This window comes from Ailuropoda melanoleuca, chromosome 7 (genome assembly GCF_002007445.2).
Source record: "Ailuropoda melanoleuca isolate Jingjing chromosome 7, ASM200744v2, whole genome shotgun sequence".
Lineage (NCBI taxonomy): Eukaryota > Metazoa > Chordata > Mammalia > Carnivora > Ursidae > Ailuropoda > Ailuropoda melanoleuca.
In genome coordinates, this window is record NC_048224.1 from 61,650,011 (window position 1) to 61,667,402 (window position 17,392).

The window sequence follows — 17,392 nt, forward strand, 5'->3', positions numbered from 1 at the left end:
ACAGAGAAAGTGTGTGCAGGCACACAAGCAGGTGGAAAGGCAGGCAGAGAAAGGCGGCGGCAGAGGGAGACGGAGAAGCAGGATCCCAGCTGAGCAGGGAGCCCGATCTGGGGCTCAATCCCAGGACCCAGGGATCATGACCCGAGCTGAAGGCAGATGCCCAACTGAGCCACTCAGGTACCCCAGAATTTTTTAAAGATTTTATTAATTTGTCAGAGAGAGAGCATGCACGTGTGTAGAAGTGGGGGAGCAGCAGGCAGAGAGAGAAGCAGGTTCCCCACTGAGCAAAGAGCCTGATATGGGGAACTGGATTCCCCAGGACCCTGGGATCATGACCCGAGCTGAAGGCATAGCCACTGGCTGATTGCATTAGTTTACTCAGATACCACAAATACCAAGTGTCTAATATAATGTCATTCAATTAACTGTTAAGTTTTGGTGAAATAATGGGCCCATTAATCATCTGGAAAGGAACTTCAAAACCTGTGTTATATTCTCTAGAGTATCCTCTTCGGCCTCCAAGAGTAAACTGGATTAAGCTTCATTCAAATCCAACTCTGAAAGACTGAAACGGTCCAGTGCCAAAAACCAAAATGATTATAAATAAATGAGAATGATTTTCCTAGGTATTCTAAAAATAATTTTATGCACTGGCATCACAGAGTCTACAAGTACTCCTAGTGTCACCCCACCAAACAGAATGCACTTTGTTCTGCTCTAGTCACTGCTCATATGCCATTTTGTTCCACAGCTTTGAGACAAAACCCAAGTGTATATAAGAATTTAATATATGATAAGGGTAGTATCTGAAATCAGATACAAAGGGAGAATAACTAAATACAGAGATGGTAATAGTGGTCATTTGAAAAAAGATTCTTAATTTTCATCAGTGTACTTCTCAAATTGAAGCATGTAGTCTCCTTCAGAGGAAAAAAAAATTGCCACAATACCTAAAGATTGACTTCATATATTTTTAATATTTCTTATATTTGTATGAACATAAAAATAGGTATACATTCTTTATTCTTACAGTTCTCACACAGCAATAAAAGTGAAAACATTTATAAATTAAGACCAATAAAATGCAAATTAATCACCTTAATATAACATAACAAATAATGCTGTTTTGCTCAAATAAAAAATGTTTTGCCCAAAAGAAATAAATCACAGGTATTTGGTTTAATAGCAAAAGCTGCAGTTTCAGATTCCATTCTACTCTCAAACTGTTTCTGAAATGTTTTTAACTTTAATAATGATGAGAACAGTCATACAGTATCCCGTTCAAACTAGTATTGATAAATTGAAGCCTTTTTCTCCTTCTTTCAAAGTAATCAAAACAATTAACCAAACACATTAAATGTTATCCCTCAAATGCCAATTTTAAAAGGTGTGAATTGACAGAATGAAAAATAACAATTGCCTTTATTGAAATCTGCAGTAATTAACTACTGAATCCAATTAGCTTTAGAATTTGGAACAGAAACATTTTTTACTACTTATTTGCTATTATACTTACTGCAAACTGTTGAAGTTATAGGAGCCTCCCAACAAAAATGGTACTGACCATTAGGGTACAGATCTTTTCGAATAAATTTTAGACCCTGTTATGTCAAGAACCACATCAGGTATATTATGTGTACAACAACAGCACACCATCATTTTTCTCATTCTCATGTAATCCATGTTCTGCAGCTTCCACAGTTTTATTTTTTTTCAAATCAGATTTTAATTTTGAATACTTAACACTATTGTTGATATGCATTTCACTTTCCTCATGTTTGCTAAGAATATGTGATAAATGCTGCCAATCTTTGCACCCATTCTCATTCTTCAGTTGATTTTTTCCTTCCCCAAAGAGTTTACAATATAAACAAAACACAGAATCTTTTGAAGTCGAATAAAGTAACCAGGATCTAGTGGTTTTATCACCATTTGGAAGAATTCGTGTGTAGTAAGTTTCTGAAAATTTCCTTCCTGTATTGTCTTTTGGAAAGTTAAAATTTCTTACTTGAGGTGGATCATTTTCAACAAGAATGTCCCGTTGTTTAGTATTCAAAATTCGGGGCCATGTACCTGGGTCTGTAGAAAGTACAACTGATATAATGCAGTCTTCTGATTTTTTCTCTTCCAGTGGCTCTTGAAATTTATCAGCTATGGTTAACACAGAAGATAAATTCACATCCTGTTTGATCAATGATGTATCTGTGCTATATTCTGCCAAAACCTGTAGCTCTGAAGTCTTTTCCTTTTTTTCTGGTATTCCCTCTTTTTTTTCTAAAAGAATATTCAGTGGTCCATGTAATTTTCTTTCACTTTCTTCTCTAACAGCATTCCTTTTTCTGTTTTCTGATGCTGACAAATTTTTTGATTTTGTTTCCATCATCTGGGGAGAAATAGATTGCAATTTTATCTTAGAATTGTTAAAAAGAGGGGTGACTGGGTGGCTCAGTCAGTTAAGCGTCTGTCCTCGGCTCAGGTCATGATCTCAGGGTCCTAGGACTAAGCCCCGAATTCGGCTCCCTCTTAAGTGGGGAGTTGGCTTCTCCCTCTGCCCCTCCCCCGTGTGTGCGCTCCCTCTAAATATATAATAAATAAATAAAATCTTTAAAAAATTGTTAAAAAATTAATGTCTATACAAATGCCCAATAAGCATATGAAAAGCTGCCCATCATCTGTCATCAAAGAAATACAAACCGAAACCACCACATACCACTTCACACCTACTATGCTGGCTATAATAAAAGAATATACAATGACAAGTGTTGGCGAAGATGTGGAAAAAGCGAAACCTTCCTAAGGTGCTAGTGCAGACGAGGAATGGTACAGGTGCCCTGGAAAAGAGCCTGGCAATTTCTTAAAGAGTTACCATACGACCCACCAACACCAGAATGAAAACGTAGGTCCACACAGATTTGTACAAAGTCTTCATAGCAACATCATTCATAATACACAAAAAAGTAGAAATCATTCAAATGTCCATTACTGATGGATAAATACAAAATGTTGGTGTTATCCATACAATGGAGTATTACTTGATGATAAAAACAAGTGAAGTTATAGGCTACAACATGGATGAATCTTGAAAACAGTATATGTAAAAACCAGTCACAAAGTATCACATATTGTATGATTCCATTTAATAAAAAGACATATAACTAATTTTAGAGTCAAAATAAAATGTAAAAAATTTCAAAATAACAAAAATGTATACAATGTGAATGGCACCCTATTAGCTATAATATTTGTATACAGCACAACTTGAACACTGCATCTGATAATGTTTAAAAAACTAAGAGCTTTGGGGTGCCTGGGTGGCTTAGTCGGCTAAGTGTCCAACTCTTAATTTTGGCTCAGTTCATGATCTCAGATTGTGAGATCAAGCCCCACATCAGGCTCCGTTCTCAGTTCAGTGTTGGCTTGAATTCTACCTCTCCCTCTGCCCTTCCCCCCTCTAAAATAAATTTTAAAAACAAAACCAAACCAACTAAAAGCTTTGTTTTGATTTAATCCTGAAAGCAACACTGGCAGCACTTAAGTAAAAAAGCAGGAGCAACATAATCAAATTCATACTTAGAAAGATTGCTCCGATTGTATTATGGATTTCTAACTGTAAGGAAGACTAAGTGTACAGAGTCAGAAGCTGTGGTAGTTTAATTCTGTCAAGAAATGATGGTGGCTATATATCTAGGACTGTAGGAGTAGAGATATGATCTGGAGTTGAGAAATATCTGGATTATTGGTAACTGAGTGGCTCTGGAGGCTAAGGAAGAGGAAGGAGGAGTAAAGAATGATGCTAAGTTTCTGCCTGGGCATCTGACTGAATGATGGGATCATTTATTGATAAAGGAAACAGAGCGAAAAAAGGTTTGGAGTTTTGGTTTTAGACAAGGAATCTGAAGTATTTGTGGAACATTCAAATGGAGATTACAGATGGATGCATTAGTCTCAAATTGAAAAAAGAGGGGTGCCTGGGTGGCACAGCGGTTAAGCGTCTGCCTTCGGCTCAGGGCGTGATCCCGGCGTTATGGGATCAAGCCCCACATCAGGCTCCTCTGCTGTGAGCCTGCTTCTTCCTCTCCCCACTCCCCCAGTTTGTGTTCCCTCTCTCACTGGCTGTCTCTCTGTCAGATAAATAAATATAATCTTTAAAAAAAAAATTGAAAAAAGAAAAAGCTACACAGAAAAGAAAAAAATTAAAAAAACAAAAAAAAGAGGAAAGACCATGTACAGATATATTTTGGAAATTATCAAAATTTATTAATTAGAACTACGGGATCGGATGCATCTGTATTGAAACAGCATATAAAAAAGCCAACAGAAGGCCAATGACCACAGTTAGTGTTATTTTTTATATAACCAAACCCAAGCTTGCTCTTGTTTCTCCTTCCTGAGTTTCCTAGTAATGAATAGGTATTCAACTTGTTACAGTCATAATTCTCAATGGATGGCCATGTCCCAACTGTATGACCTTGAGCAAGTTACCTGACCACTGAAGCTTCAATTTCTTTGGCAATAAAATGAAGATATCAACTGCACCTAACTAGGGAGACTCTTTAGATGATTAAATGCAAAAATACAAGTAAAACTGTATCTGGCACCACAGTAAATTCATGTTAGCTATTATTATTGGCATGAACTCTAACAAGGATACCTGTGATCATCTGACAATTACTGAATATGATCTAATACCAAAACTGATAATAGGAAGACAAAGGTGGCTGAACCAAAGACTTATGGGTTTTCTGCTATTCTAGGTTCCAAGATTAAACTGGTTATATCTTTCCCTATCTGTGTCTTCAGGCATCTTTCCGGGGACATTCACGAGACTCTGAAAATGAAATTCAAAAATACTCTAGTGCAGTACTACCTCCTCTCACAACCAACATTTTTACTGATGACCTGGCTGAAAACGGAAGCTAAGTAAAAAGCAGGTGAGGTAGGCACCAATTAACTAAAGTCTAAAAAAAAAAAGGAGGTAAAAAACCAACCAAACAAAAAACATTGCAAAGAAAGGTACCAAGATGAAAAGCACCATATTTATTGACAGAATCTCATTTTATTTATTTATTTTTTAAAAGATTTTATTTATTTGACAGAGACAGAGGCAGCGAGAGAGGGAACACAAGCAGAGGGAGTGGGAGAGGAAGAAGCAGGCTTCCTGCCGAGCAGGGAGCCCGATACGGGGCTCAATCTCAGAACGCTGGAATCAGGACCTGAGCCGAAGGCAGATGCTTAACGACTGAGCCACCCAGGCATCCCCAGAATCTCATTTTACTCTCAGAAGTGTCATGTTAGATGGTTAGGTCACCTTATAAGGCTACTTATTCTGAAGATTACTAAATTGAATCAGATACAGATCCTGGCCTCAGGGAACCTATAGCTTATTAAGGGAGATAAGGCAAATGTATAATTAAATATTCATGTCAGATGCAATAGAGCAAACTAAAGTTTTAGATGTGAGGTGAAATCTAGCTATGTGACTTTGGGTAAGACACTTTCTCTGAACTTCAGTAACTTTAACATATTGTAAAGGTTTTATTCAATCAACTGAATATACATTTAATATAAAGCAATAACCAGTTATACCTGGTTAATCAAAACAAATAGCACTCCCCTACGACCTTTACCCATGTCTCCTTTCCCAGAAGTCAATCATTTTCAACACTATTAGCCGATCCATTTGGTGTTTATGTCCAAATCTCAAAGTAACATGTCTGTATCACTATTTATTGGCTTCTCCTCCCAGTTTTAGGAATCACGAACCATGCCGTGCATCAACAGCAAACAAAGTAGGTCATTATAGGTGGCTGGACTGAAGGCAATCATGGCTGAGTTACAATAGGAGGGTGCACGCAGCCCACACAAGAGACACCCCTGGAGCATATGGTTCTAGTGACTAGGACAGATTGTGTTATAGGGTACCATAGGACTTTTTCTACATAAGGCCATCATTTTTAAGACCAGAAGATGTAGCTGACCTTCTTAAAATGGAGAAACAAACACAGAATTAGACAAAATGAGACAGAGGAATATGGCCCAAATTACAATAAAAAAGCTAAATGAAATGGAGATAAGCAATCTGCCTGATGAAGAATTTAAAGTAATGATCATAAAGATAGTCACTAGACTTAAGTATTAAGAGTGGATGAACTCAGAACTTCAGCAAAAAGACAGAAAATACAAAAAAGAACCAACCAGAGCTGAAGAATTCAGTAACTGAAATAGAGGGAATGAACAGCAGATTAGAGGAAGAAGAAGAACAGATCAGAAATCTGGAAGAGTATTGGCAACCATTCAAGCTAAACAGCAAAAAGAAAAAAGAATAAAAAGTGAAAACAGGTTAAGGGAACTCTGCAACATCATTAAGCATAATAACATCTGCAGTATAAGGATGCCAGAAGGAAACTTATTTCAATAAATACTAGCTGAAAACATCCCTACTCTAGGAAGAAAACAGGTTTAGGAAGCACAGAGAGCCCCTAACAAGATGAACCCAAGAAGGTCCATGCCAAGACACATAATAATGAAAATAGCAAAAAGTAATGATAAATGCAGAATTTTTATTTTTTTATTATTTTTCTAAATTTTTATTTATTTATTTATTTATTTATTTGACAGAGAGAGAGAGAGAGAGAGAGGCAGTGAGAGACGGAATACAAACAGTGGTAGTGGGAGAGGAAGAAGCAGGCTCCCAGTGGGGGAACGTGATGCGGGGCTCGATCCTATAACACCGGGATCACTCCCTGAGCCAAAGGCAGACACTTAACGACTGAGCCACCCAGGCGCCCCTAAATGCAGAATTTTTAAAGAAGCAAGAGAAAATAGTTATAAACAAAGGAAACCTAAGGTTATTAGCTCATTTTTCAGCAGAAACTTTGTAGACCAAAAGAAAGTGATATGATATATTCAAAGTGATAAAGAAGAAACCTATAACCAAGAATACTTTACCCAGCAAGATTATCATTCAGAATAGGAGAAATAGTTTCCCAGACAAACAAAAGTTAATGGAGTTCATCATCACTAAACCAGCCTTACAAGAATGTTAAACGGAATTTTTTTTAAAAGATTTTATTTGTTTATCTGAAAGAAAGAGAGCAAGACAGAGAGAGAGAGAGAGAGAGAGCAAGCACATGAGCGGAGAGGAGGAGCTGAGGGAGAGGGAGAAGCAGATTCCCTGCTGAGCAGGGAGGCCCATGTTGGGGCTCGATCCCAGGATCCTGAAATCATGACCTGAGCCAAAGATAGATGCTTAACTGTCTGAGCCATCCAAGCACCCCATGAATTCTTTCTTTTAAAGGTTTTCTTTCTTTTTTTTTTTTTTTAAAGATTTTATTTATTTATTTGACAGAGATAGAGACAGCCAGCGAGAGAGGGAACACAAGGCAGGGGGAGTGGGAGAGGAAGAAGCAGGCTCATAGCAGCGGAGCCTGATGGGGCTCGAACCCATAACGCCGGGATCACGCCCTGAGCCGAAGGCAGATGCTTAACCGCTGTGCCACCCAGGCGCCCCTAAAGGTTTTCTTACTTATTTTAGAGAGTGTGTGCACATGCGGGGGCAGAGGGACAGAAAGAGAGAGGGGAAGCAGACTCTTGGCTGAGCATGGAGCCTGACACGGAAATTGATCCCAGGACCCTGAGATCACGACCTGAGCAGAAACCAAGAGTCAGACGCTTAACCAACTAAGCCATCCAGGCACCCCACAAGAAATGTTAAAGGGAATTCTTTAACTGGAAAGAAAAGGCCACAAATCACAGACAATTATGAAAAGAAAATATTTCACAGGTAAAAACAAATATATTGTAAAGGGAGTAGATTAATCACTTATAAAGCCAGTATGGAGGTTAAAACACAAAAGTAGTAAAATCTATTATATCTACAAAAATTAGTTTAAGAATACACAAAATAAAAGGATGTAAATAAAATATGAAATCATATATATAAAATGTGGAAAGGGTAGTAAAAATGTAGTGCTTTCAGAATGCGTTCGAAATAAAAGCAACCATCAACTTAACAGAGATGGCTATACATGTAAAATGTTATGTATGAACCCAGTGGTAACCACAAATCAAAAACCTGTCATACACACACAAAAAGGGGAAAGAAATCCAAACACAACATTAAAGAAATCCATCAAACCACAAGGGAAGAGGTCCTGGGAGTCCAAGATGGCAGAGGAGTAGGAGACCTAAATTTAGTCTGGTCCCAGGAATTCAGCTAGATAGCTATCAAACCATTCTGAACACCTATGAACTCAACTGGAGAACGAAGAAAAGAATAGCAGCAACTCTATGAACAGAAAAAGCGACCACTTTCTGCAAGGTAGGACATGTGGAGAAGTGAATGTTAGGTGATATATGGTAAGACAGACTGCGGGGGCGGGGAGTACAGTGAGGGAGCCTCCGTAAGCTGGCTACCGCCAAGCGACAGAGCAGAGGAATACAAAATCAGAACTTTTAGAGGTCTGCTTTGGTGAGGGACGTGGCTCCAGTGGTTAAGCAGGGGGTGGAACCCTTGCTGGGACAGTGTGGTATCAGGACCCTCAGGAAGCGTGGGGATGCCTGAGTGCAGCAGAGCTCCCAAGTATCAGAGCGGGGAAACCGGCCGCAAAGAGAGAGCCGAGGGGTTGGCTCTCAGCACGGGGTTGCCATAAACCGTGATCGGCAGCACAGTCAGGCCACTGCTCTTCGAGCTGGAGTCCAACAAGCAACAGAACTGGGGAGAATCCCTCCCTTTCCTCCCCTGGGAGGAGCGGTGCGGAAGTGCACTACAAGAATCTGCTGGGTTTGGAGACTCCAAACAGGGCCATGTGCCAGAGATAGAAACATTTGGTCACAGGCCAGGTTAGCACAGAGTGCGGACAGAGACCAGGGAGACAGGAAGGACTGACTGCTTTTCTTTGAGAGTGCAATGAGGAATGCGGCCCTGAGCTTTCGGCTCCTCCGGGGCCAGAGACTGGGAAGCAGCCATTCTCATTCTCATCCTCTAAAGCTATGCATTAAGCCTTCAGGGTACAAAACGTATAGAGAGCAACCCGGAGTAGAATACTTAAGCCTGGCCCCTAGAAAGGTCAGTGGAATTCTGCCTGGGGAATCAATGCAACAGCCCCTATCCCAGAAGATCAGCAAAACACCCAGCCAAGACTAAGTTTACCCATCAATGAGAACTGCAAACTCCAGTACTAAGGGAATACAGCACACAGAATTCATGGCTTTTTCCCCATGATTCTTTAGTCTTTCAACTTTAAATTTTTTAATTTTATTTTTTTAAAAATTATTACTTCTTTTTACAACCAATTATCCCCTTATAATTCATTTAAAAAATCATTTTTACAGTCATATTCTACCTTTTCATTGTATTTAAGCATATTTTTTGTATATATTTTTCTTTCTTTAAAATTCTGAGATGCAGTTTTTTCTACCAGACCAAACTACACCCAAAATCTAGTAATCTAGTGTATGGCTCTGTTCTATTCACCAGACTGATCATATTCTTTTTTTTTTTTCCCCCCAGGTCTCCTCTGATTTGTTTAGTATGTACTTCTCTGGGGTCATTGTTCCCATTTTAGTATTTCGTTCTCTCGTTCATCTATTCTTGTCTTGACAAAATGACAAAACGGAAAAAGTCACCTCACAAAAGAGAAGAGGAGGCAATACCCACTGCCAGGGACCTCATCAATACAGACATTAGTAAGATGTCAGAACTAGAGTTCAGAATAACGATTATAAAGATACTAGTTGGGTTGAAAAAAGGATAGAAGACAGTAGAGAATCCTTTTCTGGAGAAATAAAATCGAATCAAGTCAAAATCAAAAAAGGCTATTAATGAGGTGCAATCAAAAATGGAGGCTCTAACTGTGAGACTAAATGAGGCAGAAGAGAGAATTAGTGACACGGAAGACCAAATGATGGAGAATAAAAAGCTGAGAAAGAGAGAGAAAAACAGCTACTGGATCACGAGGGGAGAATTCAAGAGATAAGTGATACCACAGAGCAAAACAATGTTAGAATAATTGATTTCCCAGAAGAAAAGAGAGAGAGGTGGGCAGAAGGTATACTGGAGTAAATTATAGCGGAGTACTTCCCTAATTTGGGAAAGGAAATAGGCATCAAAATCCAGGAGGCTCAGAGAACTCCCCTCAAAATCAATAAAATAGGTCAACACGCCAACATCTACTAGTAAAACTTAACAAAGGTCAGAGACAAAGAGAAAATTCTGAAAGAAGCTTGGGACAAGAGGTCTGTAATCTACAATGGCAGAAACGTTAGACTGGCAGCAGACCTATCCACAGAGACCTGGCAGGCCAGAAAGGACTGGCAAGATATAGTCATGAAAAAAATATGCAGCCGAGAATACTTTATCCAGCTAGGCTGTCATTCAAAATAGGAGGAGAGATAAAAAGCTTCCAGGGCAAACAAACTAAAAGAATTTGCAATCACCAAACCAGCCCTACAAAAAATATTGAAATGGGTCCTCTAAGCAAAGGGAGAGCCCAAAAATAACAGGGACCAGAAAGGAACAGAGACAATATACATTAACAGTCACCTTACAGGCAATACAATGGCACTACATTCATATCATTCAATAGTTACCCTGAATGTAAATGGGCTAAATGCCCCAATCAAAAGACACAGGGTATCAGATTGGATAAAAAAGCAAAACCCACCGATATGCTGTCTCCAAGAGACTCATTTTAGACCCAAGGACACCTCCAGATTTAAAGCGAGGGGGTGGAAAACCATTTATCATGCTAATGGACATCAAAGGAAAGCTGGAGTGGCACTCCTTATATCAGACGAATTAGATTTTAAACCAAAAACTGGAGTAAGAGATGAGGAAGAGGGTCTATCCAACAAGAAGATCTAACAATTGTAAATATTTATGCCCCTAACATGAGAGCAGCCAATTATACAAGCCAATTAATAATGAAATCAAAGAAATGCATTGAGAATAATACAATAACAGTAGGGGGCTTTAACACCCCATTCGTGAAAATGGACAGATCATCTAAGCAAAAGATCAACAAGAAAATAAGGGCTCTAAATGACACACTGGACCAGATGGACTTCACAGATGTATTCAGAACATTCCATCCTAAAGCAACGGAATACGCATTCTTCTCGAGTGCACACGGAACATTCTCCAGAATAGATCACATCCTAAGTCACAAATCAGGTCTCAACCAGTACAGAAAGACTGGGATCATTCCCTGCATATTTTCAGACCCACAATGCCTTGAAACTGGAACTCAATCACAACAGAAAATTTAGAAAGAACTCATATACATGTAGTGTAAAGAGCGTCCTACTAAAGAATGAATGGGTCAACCAGGAAATTAAAGAAGAATTTAAAAAATTCATGGAAACAAATGAAAATGAAAACACAACTTTTCAAAACCTTTGGGATTCAACAAGGCGGCCCTAAGGGGGAAGTCATACAGCAATACAAGCCTTTTTCAAGAAACAAGAAAGTTCTCAAATATACAACTTAACCCTACACCTAAAGGAGCTGGAGAAAGAACAGCAAATAAAACGTAAACCCAGCAAGAGAAGAGAAATAACAAAGATTAAAGCAGAAATCAATGAAATAGAAACCAAAAGAGCAGTAAAACAGATCAATGAAACTAGGAGCTAGTTCTTTGAAAGAAATAATAAGATTGATAAACCTCTGGCCAGACTTATCAAAAAGAAAAAAGGACCCAAATCAATAAAACCATGAATGAAGGAAGAGAGAGCATAAGCAACGCTGAAGAAATACAAACAATTATAAGAGTGTATTATGAGCAACTATACACCAACAAATTAGGCAAAACTGAACCGGGAAGAAATAGAAAACCTGAACAGACCCAGAACCAGCAAGGAAATTGAAGCAGTAATCAAAAATCTCCCAACAAACCAGAGCCCAGGGGAAGATGGCTTTCCAGTGGAATTCTACCACACATTTAAAGAAGAATTAATACCTATTCTTCTGAAACTGTTTGGAAAAAATAGAAATGGAAGGAAAACATCCAAACTCATTTTATGAGGCCAGCATTACCTTGATCCCCAAACCAGACAAAGACCCCACCAAAAAGGAGAATTACAGACCAACATCCCTGATGAACATGGATGCAAAAATTCTCACCAAAACACTAGCCAATAGGATCCAACAGTACATTAAAAGGATTATTCACCACCACCAAGTGGGAGTTATACCTAGGCTGCAAGGTGGCTCATCATCCACAAATCAATCATTGTGATACACTACGTAAATGAAAGGAAAGACAAGAACCATGTGATCCTCTCGATAGATGTAGAAAAAGCATTTAACAAGGTACAGCATCCTTTCTTGATGAAAACTCTTCACAGTGTAGGAATAGAGGGTACATACCTCAATATCACAAAAGCCATCTATGAAAAGCCCATATTGAGTATCATTCTCAATGGGAAAAAACTGAGAGCTTTTCCCCCAAAGTCAGAAACATGGCAGGGATGTCCACTATCATCACTGCTGTTCAACATAGTACTGGAAGTTCTAGCCTCAGCAATCAGACAACAAAAAAAATAAAAGGTATCCAAATCAGCAAGGAAGTAGTCCAACTTTCACTCTTTGCAGATGATATGATACTTTATGTGGAAAATCCAAAAGACTACACCCCAAAATTGCTAGAATTCATACAGGAATTCAGTAAAGTTGCAGGATTTAAAATCAATGCACAGAAATTAGTTGCATGTCTAGATACCAACAATGAGATAGAGGAAAAGGAAATTAAGGAGTCAATCCCATTTACAATTGCACCAAAAACCATAAGATACTTAGATACTTAGAAATAGATCTAACCAAAGAGGCAAAGGATCTGTACTGGAAAACTATAGAATACTCATAAAAGAAACTGAGGAAGACACAGAAATGGAAAAACGTTCGTGTTCATGGATTGGAAGAATGAATATTATGAAAATGTCTATGCTACCTAGAGCAAACTATACATTCAATGCAACTTCTACCAAAATTCCATCAACTTTTTTCACAGAGCTTGTAACAAATAATCCTAAAATTGTATGGAACCAGAAAAGACCCCGAAAAGCCAGAAGAATATTGAAAAAGAGAACCAAAGCTGGTGGGATCACAATTCCAGGCTTCAAGCTCTATTACAAAGCTGTAATCTTCAAGACAGTATGGTACTGGCACAAAAACAGACACACAAATCTATGGAACTTAATAGAGAACTCAGAAATAGGCTCTCAACTCTATGGTTAACTAATCTTTGGTTATTTACCCCGAAGATACAAACGTAGTGATCTGAAGGGGCACCTGCACCCCAATGGTTATAGCAGCAATGTCCACCATAGCCAAACTATGGAAAGAGCCTAGATGTCCACTGACAGGTGAATGGATAAAGAAGTGGTATATACATACAGTGGAATATTACTCGGCCAACAAAAAAACGAAATCTTGTCATTTGCAATGACGTGGATGGAACTAGAGGGTATTATGCTAAGTGAAATAAGTCAATCAGAGAAAGATAATCATCAAGTGATCTCACAGACATGAAGAATTTAAGAATCAAGGCAGAGGATCATAGGGAAAGTGAGGAAAAAATGAAACAAGACGAAAGCAGAGAGGGAGACAAACCATAAGAGACTCTTAATCCCAGGAAACCAACTGATGGTTGCTGGAGTGGAGGAGGGTGGGATAGATGGCATGGCTGGGTGATGGACTTTGGGGAGGGTACATGTGGTGAGCACTGTGTATGACTGATGAATCACAGACCTGTACCCCTGAAACAAATAATACATTATATTTTAATAATAATAAAAGAAATGAAATTATTTCTAACTGAATAAAAATAATATATCATTGTAGAGAAAAAAAAATTTATTTATATCTATTATCTGAAGTTTAAAAATGGCATCATCAGAATAATTACTCTTGGTAAATATTAATGTGCTTTAATCAGTTTCATAATATTCTGTCTAATATCATGCTAATATTTTTCTGATGACTATATTTTGTTCAATATGGTCTTGTAAAGTAATGTTTTTACATATAATTACTCATAATCATCTTAAAGATGGCATTTTAAGGTTAAAATAATAAAATTGTTAAAAAAAAAAAAAACTCACAAGGGAAGAGAGCAAGAAAGGACATACAATTGTATATATCCATGCACCAAACACAGGAGCACCGAAATACATAAAGCAAATGTTAACAGACATTGAGGAGAAATTGATAGCAATAGAGGGGACATTAACACCTCACTTGCATCAATGGATAAATCATCTAGACTGCACATCAACAAGAAAACTGTGGCTTTGAATTGACACATTAGACCGGATGGACTAGCAACAGGTATGTATGTATGTGTATGTATGTATGTATGTATGTATGTGTATATATTCCATCTCAAACCAGCAGAATACATTCTTTTCAAGTGCACAAGGAACACTCGCCTGGATAGATTACATGTTAGGCCACAAAATAAGCCTCAATAAATTGAAGACTGAAATCATATCAAGCATCTTTCCTGATAACAACAGTATGAAACTACAAATTTAAGGAAAAAACGGGGAAAAAAAAGAAACACATGGGGGTGCCTGGGTGGCTCAGTCATTAAGTGTCTGCCTTCAGCTCAGGGCGTGATCCCGGCGTTCTGGGATCCAGCCCCACATCAGGCTCTTCCGCTGGAAGCCTGCTTCTTCCTCTCCGACTCCCCCTGCTTGTGTTCCCTCTCTTTCTGGCTGTCTCTATCTCTGTCAAATGAATAAATAAAATCCTAAAAAAAAACAAAAAACAAAAAAAAGAAACACATGGAGGCTAAAAAACGTTCAACTAAACAATCAATGAAGGGGTCAATGAAGAAATTAGAGAAAATTTAAAAAATACATGAAGACAAATGAAAATGAAAATGTGATGGGACACAGCAAAAAGCAGTTCTAAGAGGGAAGTTTATAGCAACACAGGCCTACTTTAAAAAGCAAAACAAATCTCAAACAATCTAACTGTACACCTAAAAGAGCTAGAAAAAAGAACAAAGTAAGTCCAAAGCCTGCAGAAAGAAGAAAATAACAGAGTAAATACTCAGAGATTAAAAAAAACAACAGAAAAGACTATTTGAAAAGATAAAACAGAATAATTGATAAAGCATTAGCCACTCATCAAGGAAAGAATACTCAAAATCATAAATGGAGAATAATGACACTACAGAAACACAAAAGATTATAAGAGGATAATACAAAAAATTATATGCCAACATACGGACAACTTAGAAGAAATGGGTAAATTCCTAGAAACATAATCTTACAAAACTGAATCAGTTATCAAAAAACTCTCAACAAACAAAAGTCCAGGACTGGCTTCACAGGTGAAGTCTACCAAACATTTTACAAAAGTTAATATCTATTTTCTCTACAAACTATTCGAAAAAATAGAAGAGAAAGGAAAGCTAGCTTAGAATAACCAACTGATTTCAATACTCATTTGAGATGGGACGGCTCAATGACAAATTGACAAAAATGGAACTACATGAGATTCTAAGATAAATCTGGCTAAAGTAGGCTAACAGGGAGAAGCTATTAAAATGCATTGAAAAGAATTACCTGTTTATATTCATTAACACAACCGTAGCAGCAAAATCTTGTCTGCTGACCTTCAATGATCAGGACATTGTTTCCAGCACTTTTACTGGGCAAGTACTCTCCACACTGTTCACAGCAATTCATTATTAGACCATTGGCCAACCTGTACTTATTAAAGCACTGGTTACTGCACAGTTTATGTATTACATTATTAACGCTGACTTCATGGCGAATCTAGAAGAAAAGCCAGAATTTATTAAATAAATGAGTCAGATTAGCACAGTAAGCAATGAGATAGTTTTTTAAAAAACAAAAAAACAAAAAACCCAAAAAACAAAAAAAACAACCTCTAGTAGTTTGTCAGTGGAAAAAATTCAGGGGAAAGACTAAAAAGCACATTTTGTTATCTTTCATTTTTATCTCTGATTTCTTTGTAAAACCATTCTTTGATTTTACAGAAGAAAAGATGGAACAAAAAAACCTATAAAATCAGTAATAAGTTCCCCAGAGACACTTAAAAACTAGAAAAATGAACTGGTTTAGAAGACTTTGATATAACCTTCTTAAAAGAAATGGATTGGGAATTTCTGGTATTATAAACTTCACTGCCCTAGAAAATTTATGGGAGGAGCTAAAAGAAGAACATTACCATATTCAGGCTGGTGTCTGTATATACATAAATACGGTGGTTCATGCTTTGCTCAGTTCTGTGGTAACTGAGATAAAGTTGTGTCCTCAATTTGCAAGGCTCTGGGAAACACCAAATTCAGTCACCAAGGACTGTGTTAAGTGAAGACTGCCTGTATGAATGTTTCTTCTTTCAGCAACTGGAAAGATGGCAATACCATTTAAGAAATGTGAGGGAATCAACACACTTACACTCCACTTGTTCTACATATTCTTGTATCAGGATCGGTTGTATCCTTCACGTTCTGAACCTATACTTTTAGTTAAGAGTGGCTAATAAGAACAAAATTCACCACAGAACTACTGCTTTGTTTAGGAGTATAACCAATTTCATGGAAATAGCTGTGTACTTTCCATAGCATGCAAATGGGTTATCTGTTCCTAAGACAGTTAGTTCTAACATATCTTCTAACTTCATTGTGTAGATCTAGGACATGTGTCTTACGTAGCTGGCAGAGCATATAATAACACTGAAAAGATAAATTAAAATTTTAACTGAAAAGTTAAAATAATAACTGAAATAAGATAAAAAATCCAGACCTCTGTTAGTTTACTACAGATTATACATCTTGATTTATTAACTCTTTTTCTAAGATTCTGGTTGTCTTCACAGGGAGGCAAAGACATACTACAAAATTCTTGGGAGGATTCTCTTGACTCAACTTGAGGAAGAGTAGTAGCCTTTTTTGTAGGTACATCTCTGAAACAAAAGGGACAGACATAATTTAAGAATACTGTATTTTAATAAAAGTCAAATATATGAACAATAAACATTTTTTGTTTTTTCATGATTTAATCCTAGGAATCAACTATATTTTTGGGTCTAACAAAACCCACTTTTTTGGTTTCACTGTCAAGAGTTCCTAATTAATATGGCAAGAGATGATTTGGTGGTAAAAACATTTTGTAGCAGAAGAACCGTGTCACAGGTTATTATGACTTTTTGAAAGGGTAGCAGCAGCTTGGTAGAACTAAGGTAAAAGATGGGGATGGGATGAGGCAAAGACAGTGGCGGGGAGAGGGTCAATTTATTTCTGTATCTACATTCCATTTGCCTGCCAAGAATAAGGACACTACAAATGAATCCATAGCTCTGATAACCCTAGGATAATTCAAGCTCAAAAAACCTTAAGATACCTTTGCAACAACTGTA

General features: G+C 37.6%; 1 protein-coding gene across 2 annotated transcripts in view; it reads right to left on the reverse strand.

Moving 5' to 3' along the window:
• Positions 1-930: 930 nt before the first annotated feature.
• Positions 931-17,392, reverse strand: part of ZMYM5 (zinc finger MYM-type containing 5) — a 30,796-nt gene continuing 14,334 nt past the window's right edge. For both annotated transcript variants that reach the window (XM_034664944.1, XM_034664943.1), the window contains exons 4-6: positions 16,780-16,939; positions 15,574-15,786; positions 931-2,383 (exon numbers count right to left, since the gene is read on the reverse strand). In XM_034664944.1, coding sequence (XP_034520835.1) covers positions 1,631-2,383; positions 15,574-15,786; positions 16,780-16,939 — 1,126 coding nt within the window. In that variant the 3' untranslated portion in view covers positions 931-1,630. The remainder of the gene's footprint in view (positions 2,384-15,573; positions 15,787-16,779; positions 16,940-17,392) is intronic.